General features: G+C 35.2%; 1 protein-coding gene across 2 annotated transcripts in view; it reads right to left on the reverse strand.

Moving 5' to 3' along the window:
• Nucleotides 1-25,346, reverse strand: part of UVRAG (UV radiation resistance associated) — a 253,659-nt gene that overhangs the window by 116,283 nt on the left and 112,030 nt on the right. For both annotated transcript variants that reach the window (XM_006203319.4, XM_072969171.1), the window contains exon 8: nt 10,318-10,444. In XM_006203319.4, coding sequence (XP_006203381.2) covers nt 10,318-10,444 — 127 coding nt within the window. The remainder of the gene's footprint in view (nt 1-10,317; nt 10,445-25,346) is intronic.

Genomic DNA, 25,346 nt, shown 5'->3' on the forward strand with positions numbered 1-25,346 from the left:
TTTAGCCCCAATATAATTCCTCCCCAAATTTTACCCTCAATGATTTCAGAAGACATTTAGGTTGACAACCTCCATCCCCAACCCCATGTACTTTTACCAGAAAACACATGAATTCTTCCACCACTACAGAAGTTCACAACGTCATTCTTCATCCCAGATAAAAGACTGCCTCAATTCTAGCACTACTAGTGAAATCACAAATAGGACCAAAACAGATCTGGGCTTCAAAACGTAAATGTTATGCACCTTCTTTAGTTTTGAAGATCTTTAGAATATATTACATGACCAAAAGGAAACAAAAAGGAAAATCCTTGTCAAGTGAAGAAAGTAAAATAAAATTTAAAAATACATTTTCTTAAAAAAAATACACTTTCTTCACTACTGGCTTACTCTTACCTCCCTTTAAAAATGTTAATGGCTGCCCCACAGTTTACAACATATAACTTTAATTAATAACAATCTACCTTCAAATAATATTATACCACTTCACGTACAGTATAAAATTCTGAGAATAGTACACTCCCAATTCTTCCCTTCCCCACTCTTTAAATACTTCATAAATTTTGCTTCATGTATAAATCCCAAAACACTGTTATTTTTGCATTAGAAAATCAATTGTCTTCCAGAGCAATTAAAAATAAGAAAAAATTTCTTTGTAACAACTTCCTTTCAATCATTTCTGGACCTCTTAATTTGTTTGGAAGTAGAGCCAAGTTTCTGTCTGGTATTTCTTCTCCTGAAGAAGTTCCTTTAACATTTCATGATATATAGGACTACTGATAATAAATGATCTTAGTCTCACGTCAAAGAGTTCTCTTTGCACTTCAGTTTGGGTAATTTCTACTGATTTATCTTCAAGTTCAATGATTCTTTCCTTAGTTGTGTCGAATCTACCAATGAGTTTGTCAAAGGCACTCTTCACCTCTATTACTGTGTTTGTGGTTTACAGCATATCCATTAGACTGTTTCTTACAGTCTCCATCTCTCAGCTGAAATTTATCATCTGTCTGTATATGTTATCCACCTTTTTACAAAAGTCTGAAGCATATTAATGCTAGTTATTTTAAATTCCCTCTCTGATAGACCCTATATCTGAGTCATCTCTGAGTCTTTTTCTGTTAATTTCTTCTTTTTGTCAACCTTTTGTTGGTAGTGGTGGTGGTGGTAGTGACGGTTTTTTGTTTTGTTTGATTTGCTTTTCTTGTCTCAAAATTTTTGATTGAATACTTACTGAACATCATTTGCAGGGCAGTGGAGAAAGAAAAGGACACGCTTCTTCTACTGTTAATTTGGGTGGCTGAGTCAATATAATCAGGAACTGACTGGATTTGGGTTTTGCTGTGGCCGTGATTACCTTCAATGCAACACATTCTTCAAATTTCCTAACTTTCCTCTGAATGCCTGCCTGGCATAAGCGGGCAGGCCCTGCTGACAATTAAGCTTTCCTTCAGGGTATATGCTGGGAGGAGGCAGAACTTTTACTTTAAGCCACTACAAGTGTCAAATAAAGAGAACTTTACTCTGGGATTATGTTACTTTAGGGTATTTCACTCCTTTCGTGTTTCCCTCTGAGTGGGTTGCAAAACTCCACAGTTGGGCTCTGCTCCATCTTTCTATGCCAAAATCTCACACCATGGGGCCCAACCAAGTCCTGACCATTATGTTTAGAAAGTAGTTGAAGCAAATGTTATAGGAAGTTACCCCAAATTCACAAAGGAACTAAAGTGGGCCAGTAGGCCGGTTACCCTAAGTATTGCTCCACCATTCCTGATTTCCATACTTGGGAATTCCAGGTTGAGGCCTCTGAGAGCTCTATCAGAAACACCCACTGCAGTCTGTTTCATTTGTGTTCTAGGCATCAGTGTGCCTCTATTCCAGTCTATTCATCAACACAATTCTATCTATTCTATTGTGTCTCTGAGAACTGAGTCAAGAATCTTTGCTATTCTGATGGCACCCTCTTTCATTTTCACCATCACCAAAGATTTATTGTTTATGCATGTATCTTTACCATCATATCAATGGGTCACCGAGAGGGAGAGAAAGCAAATACACGTGCTTGGTTTACGATATTCCAAAACTGCTTTCTGAAATGCTTGGCTCTATCCATGCATACACCATGGCCCCTCTGCTCAGCAAGAACTCAAGACAGGCACTTTAATTTTAACAACCAAATGTCAATGCTGTCTCCTGTAAACTGAATAGCTAAAGATTATGAATCTTGCTTCAATCAACAAAACGAAACATAGACTCTTTAGCCTCTCTCTCACCAGAGTTTGGTCTCAGACTGGCCAATGGCCAGCTCCTGTCAAAATTACAGCTAAAACCAATAAACTGCCATTCTTCTAAGTTTTCTACATCAAGGCAGATGACCAAAACGCAATATACTTTGACTATTTTACTTTTTTTCCTTAGACAGAAATGCCTTTTCTCTACTATGATTTATGATGCTGCCCTTCTCAAGGGTTAATAGATATTTCTTGCTGTAACTTTTGCAAAATTGCAATTGACTGTATTTCATTACAATTTTTAATATCTAGCACATAAGAAACTGCATGCTAAATTCCTCTTGGAATTTATGCCAAGAGAAGATTTTTTTCTCCCTAAAGAATTGATATACTTCCTTATAACAGGCAAAAGGAAGCAACTGATACCTTTCATAACTCGACATAATTAGCTTGACAGCTGGGTCAGAGCTAATTTTAGTGCTCAAATACAATAGGCAGATACTACATGGGAGGCAGTGTACTGTACCAGAAAGCCATGGCCTTAGGAATCAGAAAGATCTGGGCTAATATTCTATCTATGCTACTTTCAGGACTCCAGACACGTCTTAACTTCCCTGAATTTCATTTTCCTCTTCTGTAAAATGGGGATAATTTCACTTTTATTGAATAACTGCAATCTCTCAAGCTGCCTCCATGAAGCTCCAAGTACGTAGAGAAAATTACACAACCAGTCTGATTGATTTTACTTTAAAAATAACAACCACACAGCACAAACAGGCACAACATCCAACAGTCCTACTACAATTGTCTCAAATAGTTTGCTTTTTCATTCTTGGAGATCACTATTCCATATATTCCCCCCAGACCTTAAAGCTCCCCTAAATCCAACATACCAGTTACCTCACTTCTACTACCTTGAAATAACAGGATTCCCTCATATTTCTACCTACAACCTAACACGTAGACACACCTAACACACCTGCCTCTATGCCATTTTCTTAGCCTTCTCCTATTCAATGGATAAGGCAAATATCTTCACTTATACTCTGAATTCCTTCTTTTCCCATCCCCCTGTCATACTACTCTCTTCCTAACAAATCACATTCCAGCTACAGTGGCCGCCTTTCTAACTCGTAATCCAGGTGCTCGCCATGTCTAAGCCCTTTCATATGCTGTTCCCTCTGCTGGTATCCCAGCAATTCTTATATTGCAAAACTGAGCTCCTCAAGCAAATCTTTTCTGCGCAGTATCTGTAAAAATGGTCTCCCATGGTTAACTTCTATCACCACAGCTTGTTTCTAGTACTTGCCACAATCTGATATTTAATTTACTTGTCAGTTTCTTGTTTACTATCTTACCCACTAGGTAATTATTGAAAATTGGAAGTCTTAATTCTTCCCCTTTCTTCCTTTGCCATGACATCTGCTTCTCCTCCAGTATTTGTCTTGATGAATGGTTTAATTATCTGGCCACTAGTCCAAACCAGAAATTGGAAACTATCTAAACTTTTCTCTTGCCTCCAATCCACTAAGCCATTGGTAAAGTCAGTCTAGGGGGAGATGCCAAGATGGCAGAGTAGAGAGACTCACAGCACACTCTCTCCCACATATACACCAAGAATTATATCTACAAACCCACTGAATCACACAGAACACCTACTAAACTCTGGCAGAGTGGCTCTCACTTCAAAATGCAGGAGGGTTCTCACAAAACCAAATAAACCACAAGTTCATACTGTATAGCACAGGGAACTATATTCAATATCTTGTAATAACTTATGGTGAAAAAGAATCTGAAAACGAATATATGTATGTTCATGTATGACTGAAGCACTGTGCTGTACACCAGAAATTAACACATTGTAAACTGATGATACTACAAGAAAAAAAAAAAGTAGAGTCAATCACTAAATATCTCATGAACCTACACACTCCCTCTTCCCTCTACATTTCCAAACTGTTTAGATTTTAATTACATACTGCTTAGATTACTGTAATAACCTAACTGACAACTCTCTATCCTTAACTCTTCAAAGAGAATTTTCTAAAACATATATCTAATATCCATTCTATATTACAGTCATCAATACAGTCCTATCTACTTTTTGTCTTTGAGAAACTTGCTTAAGTTACTTCTATAGATCTCCAAACTTTTCAACGTAACTACCTTTATGATAAGGTCATTCTTAACTTCTGTAGCCTGTCCTATGGACCCTTACTCAAAGGTACTGAGAACTGAAGATTTATTAAAATTACCTGCAATTTTCTAATCTACTTCCATGCCTCTGTATAACTGTTCCCTATACCTGGAAAGTCTCACCTCCCCCAACTATCTACTATATATTTTTCCAGACTCAGCCCAAGTATCACTTCCTGGTGATACTTATCTGGTGTTCTGATTTCCAGATGCTCATCTTCTGTTCCTATGGCACTCTCTACATATCTCTGTCATAAAACTATCACATCTGTCGTTCTGTTTCTAACATCTTACACAATGGTTGATTCTTTGTAGGTGCTCCATAATGATGACTAAAAGAACTGACAAAGGCACGTGCACACATATACACATACTCAATATCGTTCCCACTTCCTTTACATGCCTTATGACTTCCTTTCACTTCTATGTTGAACCATCTAATTGTAAATGTATTTTTTGTAAATGCCATTTCCAATGATTTTGGGGAGTAAGTGGAGAAAACATGATGACAAACCAAAATAAAACTGTCAGTGGCTTACTTCTATGCATCCACATCTTTCATTGCAAAATGCAGAGATTAAAATATGATAGTTTAACTTTCCTACAATCCAATAAATCATTACAAATATATTAAAAAATGAATCATTCTGAAAAGAAAATGTGAGGTTTACTCAGAACCCACCTTTGCCCTCCCCACCACCAAGCTGTCTTTTACTGCCTTTCACAAGCTGCGTACAATGCTAACAACTGAAAATAAAGAAACTTTAATAAATCCCAGGGGAAAATTGTCCTCACACCCCAAAACTTTGGAAAGACAGATATTAATTTGGAAGGAAATATGTTTAGGAATTTCTGACAGAAAAGTGCAGCGAACAGCAGCACTGTTTCTCCTGCTTAAACTTGAGCCCAAAGTGTCAACATTAGATCTTAAACTGCCTGTGATTCTAAGAGCTCAGGGAAATACAAAATAATACTCATCTCAAAAACATATAAAAGTGGGAGGAAAGCTCCTAAAGTACAGAGTCAGTGTTAAAAATCAACAACTGTGACCTATCCTGGCAAATACATACTCAGCTTGAGCATTACCATCCTTCCTGGAGGGGACACACGAATGTGCTACTTCTGACCGGATGCTAGAACAGGTATTTACAAAATCCTACAGTCCTCCCATGCAGCATCGTTGGGCACCAGTAACTCAGAACATAGGCTCTGTCATAACTTGCTATGTGGCTTTGGGCATCTGAAACTCAGTTTTCTGATCTATAAATTGGATAACAATATATAATATCTTTATTACTAGGAGGATGATAACACTACCTTTAATTCATAGGATAATTAGTAAGAATAAAATGAGATAAAGTATAGAAAACACATGGCATTGCCTGGCACTAATAAGCGTTCTACAAACATGAGCACTCATTACTACACCTTAGTCTTTTAAATGGGAGAGAAATCACTGTTTAGAATTTCACCTGTTTCAAGGCTGGTGATGAGACTTCTTGGGACCTCCCTCTATCAGCATAAGAGGAAAACACAACCAAAAACACCACTGAAGAATCACATCTCCCTATCTTTTACCATACACCAGAATAATACACCTTCCATGGACTTTACACATCATACTACTGATAAAAATGTGTATTACATTGAGTTTTAGAAGCAACAGAAAGATTTTAATCACATCATGTCATTAGTTGTGTGAACTTCAGTAAGGTATTTAATGTCTCTGACCCTGGTTTAGGGTTTCCTCAGTTGTAAACGTAAATGATAATAGTCCCTACCTCCTAAAGTTACTGTGGTGATTAAATAGCTCATATCTGTACAGTGGCAGGTATGGTAACTGAAACACTGCAGCCAGTATTATTTTTGCTCCTCTTATTAGAAAAAGGTAAAAGCTGCTCACCCCTCTAAAATCCTAGGGTTTTCATTTTAAAAACTGATGACCTTGAAAAAGATATGTAAACATACATGCTACCAGTAGCAGGCAATTTGAGTATATAAAAGCTGATGATACTTCCAAAGCACCGCAGAAATGTGTCTTTTTCACAGAAGATGAGAACTCTTAAAATAGGTCTTGTTTGTACACAACAGCTATCTATTTATTTGGAGTCATTCTGACAGAGACCCTATGGAAGTGGACTTTGCTCATAATATCTCATGATTTTAAATGGCACTACTCAGACTGTCGTGTATAAATGTCAATATGCAAGCTGTAGTGGAATGCAGATAGTTTTGACAATCACTGCCAAATAAGGTGTACTTTCAGTAGTTCTCATAAGAATATCAGTTTTCCCAAAAGAATACTAAGCTAGAAGCTACAGAAGTCTTTATTCTTTAGTAGTGGTGCCCTTAACGATAGACTGATAACCATAATTATGGTTCATTTCCTCAGCAGATATTTACTGAGTGCTCACTAAATCCCAGGCATTCACTATACCATGCCCAAGGAACCTAAGAGTATTTAACGGAGTACTTGGGCGGTGCCTGCCCTTAGAGATCTTACATTTAGAGGAAGAGACAGACTAGCAATTACAATGCTATAAGGGAAAAACACTGGGTGCTACAGAAGCACAGAGTAGTACATCTAACCGAAGGGGTGGAGGTGGGAGGAGAAGGTGGGGTGAGCCAGCAAAGATTACCTGGAGAAATTAACAAAGACGTAGGGGGAGGGTATAACTCAGTGGTAGAGTGCGTGCTTAGCGTGCACAAGGTCCTGGGTTCAATCCCAGCACTTCTGTCAAAAAGATAAATACATAAACCTAATTACCACCCCCCCGAAACAACAACAACAACAAAGGTCTAAATCTAGGTGAGACAGGCTAAAGCAAATTTAAGTTTCTCTTAGTTCTAAAAGAATTCCTGTTTGGCTGAAGCATTCAGATTAAGGTGGGGCATAGGAATAAGACAGAAGGTATTTTATTTCTATTTTCATAAGATCATTTGAATTTTACAACTCTTCTGATCATCATACACAACCCTGCTACGTAAAGTGTGGTCCACAGACCAGCAACATTAGCAGAACTTAGGAAGGAGCCTATTAAAACTCAGTAAAAGATCAATACAGTTATAAGTACTATTAACTTTATCTTAGAGATGAAGCCAAGTAATTGGACAAGGTTACAGAGCTGGTAAATAATGAGGCCAGACATGAATCAAGGCACTCTGAATAAAAACCTATCCCTTTAATAACTGATGGTATTTCAAAACAAAAAACAAAAAAACTATCCCTTTAAATTTAAACTATTTTTTCCTAAAATCACTGAAATGAAGTAAGATCACAGTTACAAAATTATTTTTGAATCTAGCTTTTATTTCAAATAATGTAAAAATTTTAAACTTGTTAACTATAGCCTACTTTATTCACATTCCAAATATACTCCCGACAACAGATTTTTTGTCTGCCATTACATGATTCATCAATCTCAACTGTCTGAAACATACTGAGAACAAACAGGAACCCAAAAAAGGATGCAATGCAGATAAACTAGGGATAAAAAGTTTATGCATTACGTGTAATGCACATTTCCTAGATGAGAGCCCCTCAGAGACCAAGTGCCATATAAGGCACTGTCTTAAGCACTGAAACGGATACTAATATAAAAATGTAAAGTTCCTGCCCTAAAGTCCAAACCTACTAAGCAGGAAAATAAGACATCAAAAATACTATGGGGACACAGAAATGGGAGCAAGAAATTTCTGGAAGAGAGAGAGAAAAGCCTCAAAAGAGAGGTCATATTGAGGCCCCAAAGAGGTATGTCTTTAAAAGAAAATAACTGAACCAAGCAGAGACGGGAAAAGCACATTCTGCTAACAACAGGCACAGGGGTGAGAAAGCACAGGAAAAAGACTTCTATTTCTGACTGATGGAACACCATATATGAGACTTACCTTCACACTGTAAACAACTAAAAAAATCACACAAAGTTATATATGACAACAGTTTCAGACACTGGATAATGGGCAGGCTAGACAGTGATTTCTGAGAGAAAGGAAACAAGGTGAGCCCTATATCGCCCCACCTTACCGGGTGGGGAGTGTTTCCAGGCCACAACGCACAGAAAGTGGACAGAGGGTGGTTCAGGAGGTTCACACCATACACAAAAAGTAACCCCAAACAGATCACAGATGTAAATATAAGAACTAATATGATAAAAATGCCAGAAGAAAATAGGAGAAAATCTTAAGTGACCTTGGGTTAAGCGAAGATTTCTAAAATAAGACAAGGTGTATCTAAAAAGAAATGATGAATACACTCAAAAGACACTACTGAGACAAGGAGAAAAATATGTGAAGCACTTATCTGATAAATGACACGTATCTAGAGTATATAAAGAACTCTTAGACATCAATAATAAGAAAGTCTCCTGGCCCCTCAGGGGAAAAAAAAAACAGCCAAAAGATCTAAACATTTTACCAGAGAAAAGATACAGATAACAGATAAGCACAAGAAAATGTGTTCAACCTCATTTGTTACCAGAGAAACACAAATTAGAACCACAATAAGAAACAACTATGCATCCAGTAGGATAGCTAAAATGAAAAATGTTTGGATGTGGAGTAAATGGAACTTTCATATGTTGCTAGTGGGAAGGCCAAACAGCATCACAGTTTCATAAAGTTAAACACATTCTTACTATATACATTCAGCAATGCCACTCCTAGTTATTTAACCAAGACAACATGTCCACACAAGAACTTGTACTCAAAGTTCATAATAATTCAATACAGGAAACAAATCTAGCATAGAGGTAAATGTATAAACAAATTACATATACATACAGCAGAACAGTACTCAGTAATAAAAAGAAATTAATTCCTGATACATGTAACTGCAAATATTTCTTAAAACTGAACACAAAAGGCCTTCAATAGAAAAGACTGATAAAATGAAACTTGTGTTCATGTAAAGACATCATGAAAGAGTAAACTAGCAAGCAAAAGAATATATTTTAATGCATATTTCAAACAAAAAATTCATATCTATAATATATAAACAACTCTTATTAAAAAATTGTCAAACTAATAGAAAAAAAAAGGTGGGTGGTGGTGAGGGAGAGAGGCAAAAGACTTCAAAAGATGCTTCACAGAGGAGTGTATCCCAATAAGCAAGAACATATGAAATTGTGTTCAACTTCATCAGCCTTAAGGGGAGATCAAAATTAAAACTGCAAGGAGACTCTACAACATATCCACTCAGAAGGCTACAACACAAAGGACAGAAAGTACCAAACACTGACAAGGATGTAGGGAAAGAGATGTGATAACACTCCTGCTAGGTTTACTGCCAAAAAATGCATAAAAAATCTTCATTAAGAAACACATACTAGGATACTCCAGGAAGCATTACCTGTAATAAACCCAAACTAGAAATTAACAAAATGCCAAAAGTAAGGATAAATGAAGTCATGTTCATACAATGAATACAACTGGCAGTAAAAATAAACTAAGACTACATTACATGCAGGTAAGGGTAAATTCCACAAACACAACGTTGGACAAAAGCCAGGACACAGAATGTACATATCATATGATTCCATTTGTATAAAGTTCAAAATTATGCAAAGTCAATCTATGGTACAGTGAGTCAAGCTAGTGGTTAGTCTGGCTAAAGATTCCCTGAATAAAAAGGAACATGAAGCGGCTTCTAGGGTCCTTGTAATGCTGTTTCTTGATGGAGATTCTGCTTATGCAGGTATGTTCACTCTGAAAATCTGAAGTGTGTGTATGTGTATTTATATACATTTCTGTATGTATCAACTTCAAAATACTTCAAAAAATTTTTTTAATTGTATCAGTATATTTATACAAAGATGACTATTTGAGCCTATGGAGAAGAAGAAATGAAAATTACTGAATGTGAAGGTTAGGCTGTTTGTATGCTGTTTTTACTCACCTTTATCCTGTAATGCAATTTGTTGCTTATGCAGTAATGCCACCTCCCGTCCCAAAGCTTTCTTCTGTCTTTCCAATTCATTTCGAAGCACCAAAATTTTTAATTGCAGGCACTCACTTTCTTTTTTCTAAATAATTAAAAGCACAGGTAAATTTATGAATAGAAAGTTATGAATCTGAGTAACTGAACATTCACAATGTTTTGAAATATTACTGATTCAGCACTTTAATACTCATGTAACTTATAGATCTTTTGAGTAACTTAATTAATGGCACCTATCATTTTAATGGACCGAATACAGATGTAAGCAAAGAATAGAGTAGAAATGAATCTAAAATCTGGAAACAGTTCTTTCTAAAATCCAAAACACACTATAAAATATCTCAGGCCTCTTTCTTGACATCACAATACAAGACCCAAGACAAAAAATAATAGTAAAAAGGAAATGGAGAAAGAAAAGAAAATGTGGTGTGTGTGTGTGTCTACACATACACACACACACACACACACACACACACACACAATGGAATATTACTCAGCCATAAAAAGAATGAAATATTGCCATTTGTAGCAACATAGATGGACCTAGAGATTATCTGATTGATAAAGTCAGAGAAAGACAAATATCAAATGATATCACTTACATACGGAATCTAAAAAAAAAAAGATACAAATTCTATTTACAAACCAAAAACAAACTCACAGACATAGAAAATAACTATGGTTACCAAAGGGGAAAGGGTGAGGAGGAGATTAACAAACACACATTACTGTTAAAAAAAATGGAGTTCTCAAAATGTTAAACACAGAGTTACTACAGGACCCAGTAATTTCACTCCTAGACACATGTATATACCCAACAGAATCAAAAACACGTCTACACAAAAACATGAATATGAATGTTCACAGCAGCAATATTCATAATAGCCAAATGTGGAATTAGTCCAAATGTCCATCATCTGATGGATAAACTGAACATGGTATATCCATACAATGGAATATTACTTGGCAATAACAAGAAATGAAGTACTGATGCTACAACATGGACAAATCTTGAAAACATTATGCTAAGTGAAAGAAGCCAGGTTTAAGTGGCTACAGACTCCATTTATATGAAATGTCCAAAATAGCCAAATCTATAGAAACAAAAAGTAGATTTCCAACCTTGCCAAGCTGAACCAAGGTGCTCCAATATCCTCAGATTTCAAAGAAAGCCAAATAGCAACCTGAAGCTTTCATTTCTTCCAGATGGTAACCAACCAAGCCTCCTATCATATCAGTGGACACCACAGGGAGAGCCCAGACTTGCAGCAATAACAAGATAATCCTCTCCCTCCCTGCTAGGTGGTATCAACGGCCTAGTGGAGAGTCAAAACTTTCACTACTACATGGCACTACTGAGGCCACCCTACCCCCTATGTGGGCAGCTGGAACTCCCAATCCTAGTGAGCATAACAAGCCCTCCCCAGGCCCCTCTGCCACATGGGTGTCAATGGACACTTCCTGGGGAACTTGGACTTCCACCCTTTCCTGGTAGTAATGAGAAGGCATTTTTTTCCTTCCCCTACCAGAGGTGTCAAAGGAAGCTAGGTAAAATAGAAAGTATAAATAAGACCCAAAGACTCATAATATCCAAAATGTACAAGGTTCCATTAAAATCACTTATATCAAGAACCAGAAAGACGTCAAAGTAACTGAAAAAGGATAATCAATAGATGCCAGCATGAGATAACAGACATGTGACAATTATCAGGCAAAGACCTGAGAATATTCATCACAAAAATGCTTGACTAGAAATTAAGAATGTGCTTGAAACAAATGCAAAAATAGAATATTTTGGCAAAGAAATAGAAAATCTCAGTAAAGAAGATGAAGATATAAGAATTGGAATAAAAAACTTGACCTCAACAGCAGAATGTAAGAAATAGAGAAAAGAATCTTTAATCTGGAAGACACAACAATAGAAACTACCCAATTTAAACAGAAAAATGAACAGTCTCAGGCATCTGTGAAATGATACCAAAAGACCTAATACTTGCATCATCAAGTGCAAAAAGGAAAGGAAAAAGCGTGCAGGAATAAAAAAGTACTCATTGAAATAATGGCTAAAAACTTTCCAAATTAGGCAAAAGAAATAAATCTACAGATTCAAAAAGGTAATGAACTCCAAACAGAATAAATTAAATCACAAAGTAAGCAAAACCAAAAGCTGTGTTTATGAAAAGGTCAGTAAGATTGATAAAATGCTAGTCAGGCTAACCAAGGGAAAAGACAGAAATTACTAATTTTAGGAATGAAAGGGGGCCACCACAACTGATCTCATGGACATTAAAAACAATTAAGAATATTATAAACAACTTTATGTTCACAAATTTGATAACTCAGATGAAATGGATCAATTCCTTGAAATGACACTACTGAAACTCATACTAGGAGAAATAGATAATCTGAATAGGCCTCTATCATAAAATAAATTAAATCAATAGTTAATAATCTTCCAAAACAGAAAGCATCAGCCCAGATGGTTTCACTGGTGAATTTTACCAAACATTTAAATAAGGCATAATACAGTTTTAAAAAATCTCTTCCAAAATATAGAAGAACTTCCTAACTCATTCCATCAGACCAGCATCATCCTAATACCAAACCCAAAGACACTGCTAGACACAACACTGCAAACTGACTATACTTCAATAAAAAAAAAAAAGACACCACTAGAAAGGAAAATTACAGACCAGTATCTCTCATGAATATAAATGCAAAATCCTTAACAAAGTATTAGCAAATCAAACCCATCAATGTATAAGAGAATTATATACCATGGCCAGATGAACTATATTCCAGGTATGCAAGGCAGCTTCGACTTCCAAAAATCAATTAATGGATTTTACCATATCATCCAGGCTAAAGAAGAAACATCATATAACCATATTAATAGATGCTGAAAAAGTATGTGACAAAATTCAACCCCCATGTATGGTTTTTAAAAAACTCTTAGCAAACTAAGAATAAAGGAGAACTTCACCAATTTGGTAAAGAATACTTGCTGAAAAACCTACCAATATTTGCCAAAAAATACTTACTGGTGAGAAACCAGATGCTTCCCCCTAAGTTCCTTTCACCATTCTATTAAACATGTACTGACAGTCCTAGCTATGCAACACCAAGAAAAGGAAATAAAAGCTATACATATTGGGAAAGAAGAAATAAAATTAACTTTGTTTACAGGTGATATAATTGTCTATGTAGAAAATTGGAAAGAATCAACAAAACAGAAACAAAAATAAAAAAACAAAGAACCAACCCCAAACCTCCTGAAACTAGTAAGTGTATTATAGCAAAATTCCATGATACAGAGTTAATGCACAAAAGTCAACTGCTTTCTTAAGCAACAGCAAGGAATAATAGGAATTTAAAATTGAAAACACAACATAAATTACACTAGCATAAAAAATAAAATATTTAGATCCAAACCTAACAAAATATGTACAAGATCTATGTGAAGAAAATTACAAAACTCTGAAGAAGGAAATCAAAGGCGATCCAAATAAGTGGAGAAAGTTGTCCATGTTCATGGATAGGAAGACATTATTAAGATGTCAGTTTTTCCTAGCTTGATCTATAGATTCAGCGAGATCCCAGCGAATTATTTTGTGGGTATCAACAAACTGATTCTAAAGTTTATACCAAAAGGGAAAAAACCCAGAAGAACCAATACATACTGAAAGAGAAGAACAAAGTCGGAAGACTATCTAATGTCAAGACTTACCATAAAGCTACAATAATGAAGACATTGTCATATGGGCAAAAGAATAGAGAAATAAATCAATGGAACAGAATACAGAGCCCAGAAATAGACACACTCAGACATAGTCAATTAATCTTTGACAAAGGAACAAAAGCAATTCAGTGGAGAAAGGATAGCCTTTTCACCAAATGGTGCAGGAACCACTGGACACTCACATACAAGAAAACAAAATTAAAACCAAAAATTTAGATTTAGACCTGTACCCTTCATAAAAATTAACTCAAAATGAAACACAGATCTAAATGTGAAATAAAAGTTATTATACAACTTCTGGAAGATAACATTGGAGAAAATCTAAGTGACCTTGGGCTTGGAGATGACTTTTTACATACAATACAAAATATATGAGTCATGAAAGAAGAAATCATTAAGTTGGATTTCATTACAATTAGAACTTCTGCTCTGCAAAAATGACTATTAATAGAATGAAAATATTGTTAAAATGGTCACACTGCCCAAGGCAATCTACAGATTTAATGCAATCCCTATCCAATTACCCAGGACATATTTCACAGAACTAGAACAAATCATAATAAAATTTATATGGAACCATCAAAGACCTAGAATTGCTAAAGCATTACTGAAGAGAAAGAATGAGGCTGGAGGAATAACTCTCCCAGACTTCAGACAATACTATAGAGCTACAGTCATCAAGACAGCATGGTATTGGTACCAAAACAGACATATAGACCAATGGAACAGAATAGAGAGCCCAGAAATGAACCCACAAACTTTTGGTCAACTCATCTTCGACAAAGGAGGCAAGAATATACAATGGAATAAAGACAGTCTCTTCAGCAAATGGTGTTGGGAAAACTGGACAGCAGCATGTAAAACAATGAAGCTAGAACACTCCCTTACACCATATACAAAAATCAACTCAAAATGGATTAAAGACTTAAACATAAGACAAGATACAATAAACCTCCTAGAGGAAAACATAGGCAAAACATTATCTGACATACATTTCAAAAATTTTCTCCTAGAAGAAATAAAAGCAAGAATAAACAAATGGGACCTAATGAAACTTACAAGCTTCTGCAGAGCAAAGGAAACCAGAGATAAAACAAGAAGAAAACCTACGGAATGGGAGAAAATTTTTGCAAGTGAAACTGACAAAGGCTTGATCTCCAAAATATATAAGCAGCTCATACGACACAATAAGAAAAAAATAAACAACCCAATCCAAAAATGGGCAGAAGACCTAAACAAGCAATTCGCCAAGGAAGACATACAAATGATCAAAAAACACATGAAAAAATGTTCAATATCACTAATTATCAGAGAAATGCAAATCAAAACTACAATGAGGTATCACCTCACACCAGTCAGAATGGCCGTCATTCAAAAATCCAAAAATGACAAATGCTGGAGAGGCTGTGGAGAAAGGGGAACCCTCCTACACTGCTGGTGGGAATGCAGTTTGGTGCAGCCACTATGGAAAACAGTGTGGCGATTCCTCAAAAGACTAGGAATAGACTTACCATATGACCCAGGAATCCCACTCCTGGGCTTGTACCCAGAAGGAAATCTACTTCAGGATGACACCTGCACCCCAATGTTCATAGCAGCACTATTTACAATAGCCAAAACATGGAAACAACCTAAATGTCCATCAACAGGTGACTGGATAAAGAAGATGTGGTATATTTATACAATGGAATACTACTCAGCCATAAAAACTGACAACATAATGCCATTTGCAGCAACATGGATGCTCCTAGAGAATGTCATTCTAAGTGAAGTAAGCCAGAAAGAGAAAGAAAAATACCATATGAGATCGCTCATATGTGGAATCTAAAAAACAAAAACAAACAAACAAACAAAAACAAAGCATAAATACAGGACAGAAATGGACTCATGGACAGAGAATACAGACTTGTGGTTACCGGGGGGGGGCGGGGTAGAGGGTGGGAAGGGATAGACTGGGATTTCAAAATTGTAGAACAGATAAACAAGATTACACTGTATAGCACAGGGAAATATACACAAAATGTTATGATAAATCACAGAGAAAAAAATGTGACAATGAGTGTGTATATGTCCATGTATGACTGAAAAATTGTACTGAACACTGGAATTTGACACAACACTGTAAAATGATTATGAATCAATAAAAATGTAAAAAAAAAATAGAATGAAAAGACAAGCCACAGACTGGGAGGAAATATTTGAAAACCATTTATCTGATAAAGGAATGTAATACAGAATACACAAAGAACTCTGAAAACTCAACAACAGAAAAACAAGCAACCCAACTTAAAAATGGGCAAAAGATCTGAACTGCTACCTCACCAAAGATTAGAGATAATAAATGAAAAAATGCTCAATATTATAAGTCATCAGAGAATTGCAAATTAAAACAACCATTTAACAACACTACACACCTATTAGAATAGCTTAAATCCAAAACACTGTCAATACTAAATGCTGGCAAGGATGTGGAGCAACAGGAACTTTCATTCATTGTTGATGGCAATTTAAAGTGCTAGTCATTTTAGAACATGACCTGACAATTTCTTACAAAACTGAACATAGGTTTACTATATGATCCAGCAACTACACTCCTAGATATTTACCCAGATGAGTCGAAAACTTGTGTTCATACAAAAACCTACATATAAATGTCTATAGCAGCTTTTATTCATAATTGCCAAAACTCGAAGAAACCAAGATATACCTCAACAGATTAAAAGATAAACTGTGGCATATCCAATAACACTGGAGTATTATGCAGCAATAAAAAGAAATGAGCTGTGAAAAGCTATGTAAAGACATGGAGGAACTTTAATACATACTGCTAAAGAAAGGAAGCCAATCTGAAAAAGCTACATACTATACAACTCCAACTATATCACATTCTGAAAAAGGCAAAACTGTGGAGACAGTAAAAAGATCAGTTGTTGCCAGGTGTTCCAAGGGAAGGGAAAAGGATAAACAGGTGGAGGATGGGGGGAGGAGGGGTTTAGGCCAGTGAGGCCAGTGGAACAATTCTGTATGAAACTGTAATGGTGGGTACCTGACACTGTGGATTTGTCAAAGCTCATAAAATGATACAACACAAAGAGTGAACCCTAATGTAAACTAGAGTTTAGTTAATAATATTGTATTAATATTGATTCAACAATTATAACAAATGTGCCACTCTAATATAATAAAGCTCACTTTTTTAAAAGTGATAGAACTGTACCTCAAAAAAAGTCAATTTTATTGAATGCTCACTTACTAAAACAAATCCCAGACACATTCCACCAATGATACAATTGTTTGCTAAATAAGTTTGTTAACTTATCTTTCCTTAAAAATATTTCCTACTTAAACCTATGAAACCATGGCTTAAAGTTTATTCAGACTCCCTTTTAAAATCTAAATACCTTGCCAGAATTTGTCTCTAGATAAAATCTGAAATCTTACCCCTAAAATGAACATAGATGTAGAGCACGTGTCTGCATTTACACACAACTACTGCACTATGAATGTGTCCCCTTCTCTCCTGGTCTTTATCAATGGTGTCAATAATATGCTTTTCATGATTTTCCATGACATAAATCTTAATTAAACAGCAATTTGGCTGTACCTAGTTCCTTCCTAAGACATATACTAAATAAAAATTTAATGGTGGGGGACCACTCATTAAGTAAACTGAACAGGTTACTAAGTCCTGGGATGAGCTGGTGGAAAATTTTAAAAGGAAAAAGTCAGCTTCTACTTGATTCAGACAATGAGGAAGCAAGGGTACTTGGTGAGATGAGTAATGGTATGGCCTTGCTGAAGCAACGGGCATGGAAAATGACTTCTGGCAGTTGTGTGGAAAGTACTTTACAGCTATCATTTCTCACCCCAAATGCTTTCTTCCTCATTTCTGAAATACTAATTCTAAACAGCTGGTATGGTCATCTGTTAAAGACATTCAAGCCAAGAAAACAAGCAGTAAGGCTTATTTCCAGTCATCATTATCATATTTGACTGGAGAATTCTTTGAAATATAAAACATTCCTAAGCAATTTTTTTCTGAACAAATCAAATATTTATGAAGGTCCTACCACGTGCTTCTAGATAAATGAGAAATGGTTTCTGCTTTCTAAGGGCTTGGGTCTAGGGGAGACAGAAGTCATTTTGCCCTGTCAATTCTCTATAAAAACAAAGACCAAAAGTCAGTGAGGTTGCCTATCATTAAAGAAAAAGGAATCAAGAAACAATTGGGGTTTCTTTGCTAATCCAATAGTGTGATCACTGTTTTTACATCACTGAGGGAAAAAAATAGGTAAATTGCTAGGAAGCAATCTTTTTCCACAAAGAAATAAGTGTTCAATTTCCTTAACTTGTATTTTTCCACAAAATATGTAAACTGAATTCTACTTAGGTATAGGAAAAAAATAGAAAAGAAAAACAACTCTTCAGAGAACACAGGGATATGCATAGGTAAGGGTTAATATGCTCTATTCCAGGGTACGTGCTCAAATTGGGTTATGTTTACTAGAATCAAAGACTAAGGGTACAAGTTAATCTAAACACTAAACTAATTCAGGAAGGCGTGTATATAGTGTGTTTGTGTTATGGTCCCTGTGCAAAAACTGGCCCATTGACAGGAATATATCAAGTCATTCAAAACCAGGATTGTTGGCTCTAATTTCTGATGAGTAAACAAACCCTACCCAAGTGGAATCTGGTTCTGCTTCTTTTCAAATGCATTTAAGGACTCAAAGATCTTAATGTTCCAGAAGTATCTTCTAATGGGTTTCTGTGTTCTACTTATCTATTTACTCCAAGTATAGTTAATGTCATACGTGCATCTCCAATGGATCACTTTTAATTAGATTTTAGTGTTTTTATACAACACTGTATCTGATCTGAAAATCACGGATACATTCATCTATTTGCAAGCACACACACATTAATGTGTCTTTACAAAAACAGTGGTGCGCTATGTTAAAGATTCATTTCAGGAGGACAGACTGATCTGTAAATGACATATTAAAGTAAACAATTTTCTCCCCACAGATTACACTGGAGCCAAAAAGGCTTAGGCAAAAGTTATCAAAGCATGGTCCAGGAAACCATGAGGGTTACTAAGACCATTTCAGAGTCTGTGAGATCAAAAATATTTTCATAATAATACTAAGCTGTTATCTCCCTTTTTCACTCTCATTTTCTCACGACTGTATGGTGGAGTTTTCCAGAGTCTATAAGATTTGTGATATTACAACAGATTGACTGCATAAGTAAATGTGAGGATTCACCTGTCTTTTATTAACTTAGGCATTATCATCAATAGCTATACCCTAAATTCTTTGAAATCTTAACAATTTTCAGAGTGTTAAGGGCTCTTGAGTGGTTTAGGGCATTATTCATCTATATTAGTTTTCCCATAAAAAGTGGAAATAATTAGCAATCTGAAAAAAAGGTTTAGAACTATAGCAGTTGTGTTATAAGTTAACAAATATGCTTTAAAATGTCATTTACAGGTTGCCTCTATTGTACCTATACCTGCTCAACCACTAAGAAAGAGAAAATTTTTCCTTAGTTAAATATTTAATCCAATCCATTAATTTCATAGACTCAGTGGCATTATCAAGGCATAGAACTCAGGTCCAGCTAGGAAGATAGAGCAAAAAATATATATAATAATAAAACATACAAGAGAAAGAGTACCTAACAAACTGGTTCTCCTATAAATAACAGCTATAGACTTGATAAAATACACAAAGCTACTACTTGAGGGGTCTAAAGACTGATCAATGGCAGGCAGATTTTAGAGTAAAGTCTGAACCTAGTGCAAACAACCAACATGCAGAGTGAAATTTCCCTTTTCTGTGACTTTGCCCTGAGGGTATCCACGGTTAAACTACAACAAAAAGACAACTATCTTTCTGGCAGGAGAAACCAGGGGAAAGAGGTTAGGCAATCCAGAATGGAGGGCGCAGAGAATGGGAACCCCAAATTCTGTCTAAATTCAATCTAAGTCTCTGAATCCTAAATCATACATGCACAAAGCAAACAGAAAGCAGCCACGCCTAAGGATCTGAGTACTGAACTGAAATCTGAGCCAGTGTCCATCGCAGGCATGGCAGTTTGAGCTGAACCAAGTTAACTTCCCGCTAAAATTAGAACATCAATATCCTTTGGAGCAAAGCAACAAAATCCAGAGATTCCACAAAATTACACTCACAATGTCTAGGATACTATGCAGTATTACCCAATATATGAAAAGCCAGGATATGTGACTCATTCTCTGGGGAAAAGACAATCAACATAGGCCAACTTGAAGAGGAATGCCTAGACGGTGGAGTAGAAGGACGGCGGTGCTCACCCTTTCCCACGAATACAACAAAAACTGTATCTATACATGGAACAATTCACACAAAACACCTATTGAACCTTAGTAGAATATCTCTTACTATCAGACCTACAAGGAAAATCCTCATAAAAACAGATAAACACTTTTCTACTGTCCAGCACAGGGAACTATATTCAATATCTTGTGGTAACCTATAATGAAAAAGACTATGAAAACAAATATATGTATATATATATATGATTGAAACTTTATGCTGTACACCAGAAATTGATAAAACATTGCAAACTGACTATACTTTAATTTTTTAAAAAAATGCCAACTCTGAGATGACCCAGATGTTAAAATTATCAGGTAAGAGTTTAAAGCCACTATTATAAATATGCTGACTGAAGAAAAGTAAAAGATTCTCATAATGAACAAAAAGACATGAAATCTCAGCAGAGTATTTGAAAATATTAAAAATCCAGGAGGCTTCTGTTTCTAGTCAAGATGGATTAGGAAAAAGGAACACTGCCCAACTAATTGTACCAGACTACCATAATCCTAATACCAATCTAACAAAGTAATTTAAAACATTGCAACCCAATATTCCCAATAAATATTGGCACAAAATCCTTAAATTTGTACCAGATCAAATCCAGCAAGATACAAAAAACATTATGTACTATATATAACTAACTCAGGTTTATCCCAGAAATGCAATGTTAGTTAAACATCTGAAATGAAATCAACGCAGTTCACCACGTAACAGAATCAAGAAGCAAATTCCATAATTATTTATTTTCACATATGTATAAAAAGCATTTGACAAAATTTAACATCCATTCATGATAAAAATTCAGAAACTAAGAATAAGCAGGAACTTCCTTAAACCAATAAAGGGCATTGCTAACATTATATTTAATGGAGAAAAGAGGACGAATCGTTTCCCCTATGATCAGGAACAAATAACGGACTTCCATCTTTATCATTTTTATTCAACATTGTCCTAGCTACTGAAATAAGGCAGAAAAATTAAGTGCATAAAGCAGTCCAAGTTTGCAGGTATGATTATTTATGTAGAAAATCTCAAGAAATCTTCAAAATAACTACGAGAACAAAAAGGTTACTATAACAAGATGGCAAGACACAAGGTTACTAAATTAAAATGAGTTGTAGTCTTCTATACTAGCAGGAAACAAATGAGGAATAAAAATTCAAAAACAATCCCATATACAACAATGCCAAAAACAAACAAAAAACCTCCCATAAAATACTTAGAATTAGCTCTAATTAAAGATGTCCAGAATCTCTACAGTGAAAGCCATAAAATATTACTAAGAGAATTAAAGAAAAAATCAAAATAAAAGAGATATATGTCATGTTCACAGATTGGAGAACTTGATACTGTTAAGATGGCAATTCTCAACAAAATGACCTACAAACCCTAATCAAAATTCCACCAGGCTTTTCTTTTTTTTTCTGTAGAAACTGATAAACCGATTTTCAAATTCACATCTAAATAAAAAGAACCTAGAAAACCCACAGAAACTTTTAAAAAGAAGAACGCAGTTGGAGGACTTACCCCATCTGGTTTTAAGCAGACAAATCTATAATAATAAGAGTTGGTGAAGGATACACATACAGATCAATGGAACCAGAGAATCCAGAGATAGAAGCACATATAAAATGAACTGATTTTAGACAAACATTTCAACACAATTAAATGGGGAAAGGAAAGAAATGATGCTAAATCTACTGAATATTCATAAAGAAAACACTGCCTCAGTTAACTCATAAAAAAACTAAATTTGAGATGGATCATAGATCTAAATGTAAAGCCCAAAACTATAAAACTTCTAGAACAAAACACTTGTGTGATTTGGGGTTGGGCACAGATTTCTTATAAAGAACATAAAAAGCCCTAACCACAAAATAAATTTTAAAAAATACATTGGATTTCATTAAACTTTAAACTTTTGTGCTTTAGGAAGCATCATTAAGAACACAAAAAGGCAAGCCACAGACTGGAAGAAAATATTCCCAACATACGTATCAGAAAAAGGACTATATCCAGGAAAAAATATATACACACACATACATGCATGCCCACAGTCTTTAACCACAACATAAGAACACAAAATACCATTTAAAAATAAGGGAAAAAAACTGAACCTACTTGACTTGTAAACTAGGACTGAAAAAATAAGCAAATAAATTGTAGGTAACGGTTTCTCACTATCAGAAAAGATACTACAAATAAACAAAATGAGTGGGACGTGGCTAGAATAAACTCCGTGGTGTTAGAGTTGAATATATTAGTATGAGCTCACATTAATTGCAATACAGAGAGAGACAGATGTTTGTGTGCACCGGCTCTGTTCACTAAGAGGGCCTAGAAGCGGTTACAACTCAGCAGCAACAAGTATACCCAGTGCCCAGACCTTGTTCTAAATACCATTATCCAATGAAAGGAACAGGAATCCTAGGAGAAATGGCTGATTCTAGGGCTGAGACAGGGGAAATACATGATGAGCCTGGATCACACAGTGCCAGAAATTAAGAACCTGCTTTAAAAAACAAACGAACAAAAAAGGGGGCATGTCAAAAAGGCACAGAAGCCAACTTGAAAGAGCTCTCAATGTCACTGTTGAAGCAAGAAAATAAATAACACAGTATCAGATTATAACCTAAAGTATAAAATAAATACACACAAATCTATACTGATAAACAAATGATTGAATAAAAAATAAATGGGAGTGGCGGGGAGAAGGGACAAATCTTCACAAGAAAATGCCGAATAATGTATGTAGATAGTCTCCCTTCCAGGAGGTGGAGCTTAAGTCTCCTCTTCTTGAGTAAAGACAGGACTTACTTACTACCTTGGTTTCAAAAAACTGAGTGTGGAAAGGGAACTTTAGAGAGGATAAACCTGGGAGACATTATCTTAACCAAGTGATCAAGGTTATCAACAGTGATTTGTCACAGTGATTTAAAAATAGGAAAGAAAGAAAAGCTGTCAAAGATTAGAGAAACCTAGGAAGTCATGATGACTAAATCCAGTGTGGTATCCTGGACTAGATATTGGAATTAAAAAAAGACATTAGGACCTAGTCTAATCACAACAAAACATCAGACAAATCCCAATCAAAGGATATTCTATAAAATACCTATTAATAATGGGAGAAACTGGGTATGGGGTTTACAGGGTAATTCTCTGTACTATCTTTGTAACATTTCTATAAATCTAAAAAGACTGTAAAATAAAAGACTTTGGTGGAAATATTGGTGAAACCCGAATAAAGTCCATAGTTAATAGTGATATATCAACGTTAATTTTTGGTTTGATGATATACCAAGTCATATGTACAATGTCAAATAACATGGTCATACAAGAGGTTAACGTTAGGGGAAACTGGATGAAAGGTGTATGAAAGCTCTCAGAATATTTTTGCAAGTTTTCTAGAAATCTAAATAAAGAGTTTTTCTTTTATATATTATATATATTTTTTTGTATTTTTGTGAACTTTTTTTTGATTTTTTGTTTTTTTAAGTTTTTCTTTTTTTAATGGGCAAAAATATTTAAAATGACACCTCTTAAACATGAATAACCAATAAAGATAAGAAAAATGTTCATAATAGAAATACAATTATAAGCCAAAATAAGAAAGCACTACACACCCAATAGTATAGCTAAAATTTAAAAGACTGATCTCTTAAACAAAACGGACAAATTACTGAACAATGTAAGTTACCAAAGCTCACTCAAGAAGTTACTGAAGCAGGTAACTTCAATAACACTTCAACTACTAAAGAACTGAATTCCTAGCTCAAAGCCCACAAAGAAAACAACAGGCCCAGATGGCTTCTCTGGCAAATTCTACCAAACATTAAAGAAATAATTCCAATTCTACACTTATTCTTCCAGAAAACAGAATACAACTTTCCAGTCATTAGCTGTGACTAACATTACCCAACAACAAAATCAGAAAAAGAGATGACAAGACAACAAACTAGGGACCAATATTCCACATGAATGTAGATGCAAAAATCCTTCACAAAATTCTAGCAAACTGAACATGGAAATAAACATAAAAAGAATATTCATCATGAACAAGAGGGGCTTTCCCTAGGAATGCTAAGTTGGATTAACATTCAAAAATCAATCACTGTATTTCACCATCATAATACAAGAGAAAAAAAACATAAAATTATCTCAACAGATACAAGGAAAGGCAACTTGACAAAATCCAAAACATATAAACAAAAATTCAAAATGACAAAAGCAGAAATTTCCTAAAAAACATAATTAAATACCAAAAAAATTATGTTGGACATTGCTGTAATGTGAGAGGATGCCACGTTTTTGAAAGTCATCAAGTATGTACCCAATTTCTTCTAACAGTTAATTACATTTTCTCTTAGAAGGTAATCTGATTTCTTTCCCCATCAAGTACTCCTTCTGACTGCATTTATACTTAGGCTAAAATTAAAATTAATCTTATGCATTGAAAATGTTTGGGTTGGAGTATGATGACCTTGGGTCAATTTGGAAAGGGAATGAAGAAAAAAGATAATAGCAAAGGCTTTTGATTTGCTACAGGTAAAACCTAAATTAGATAAAATTAACAAGTACATGGCATACATGGCATTAGTCCCTGAAAGGAGACCAATAAACCAAAATTTCTGCTTCTATTTGTCAAATGATTATGGGACAGTTGCTTACTTCATGCAGTCTCATTCTCCTGTTCTTTAAAAAGAGAAGATTATGCTAGATTCATTCTCAAATTCAACAAATATTTATTGAGCACCTACTATGTGTCAAACACTTCCCCAGACACTAGGGAATAACAGAAGAGAGGGGGAAAACATAAGACAAAAATCCCTCTCTTCACAGAGTTTAGAGAGACAGACAAATAAAATACATATGTAAAGTATACAGCT

This window comes from Vicugna pacos, chromosome 10, assembly GCF_048564905.1.
Source record: "Vicugna pacos chromosome 10, VicPac4, whole genome shotgun sequence".
Lineage (NCBI taxonomy): Eukaryota > Metazoa > Chordata > Mammalia > Artiodactyla > Camelidae > Vicugna > Vicugna pacos.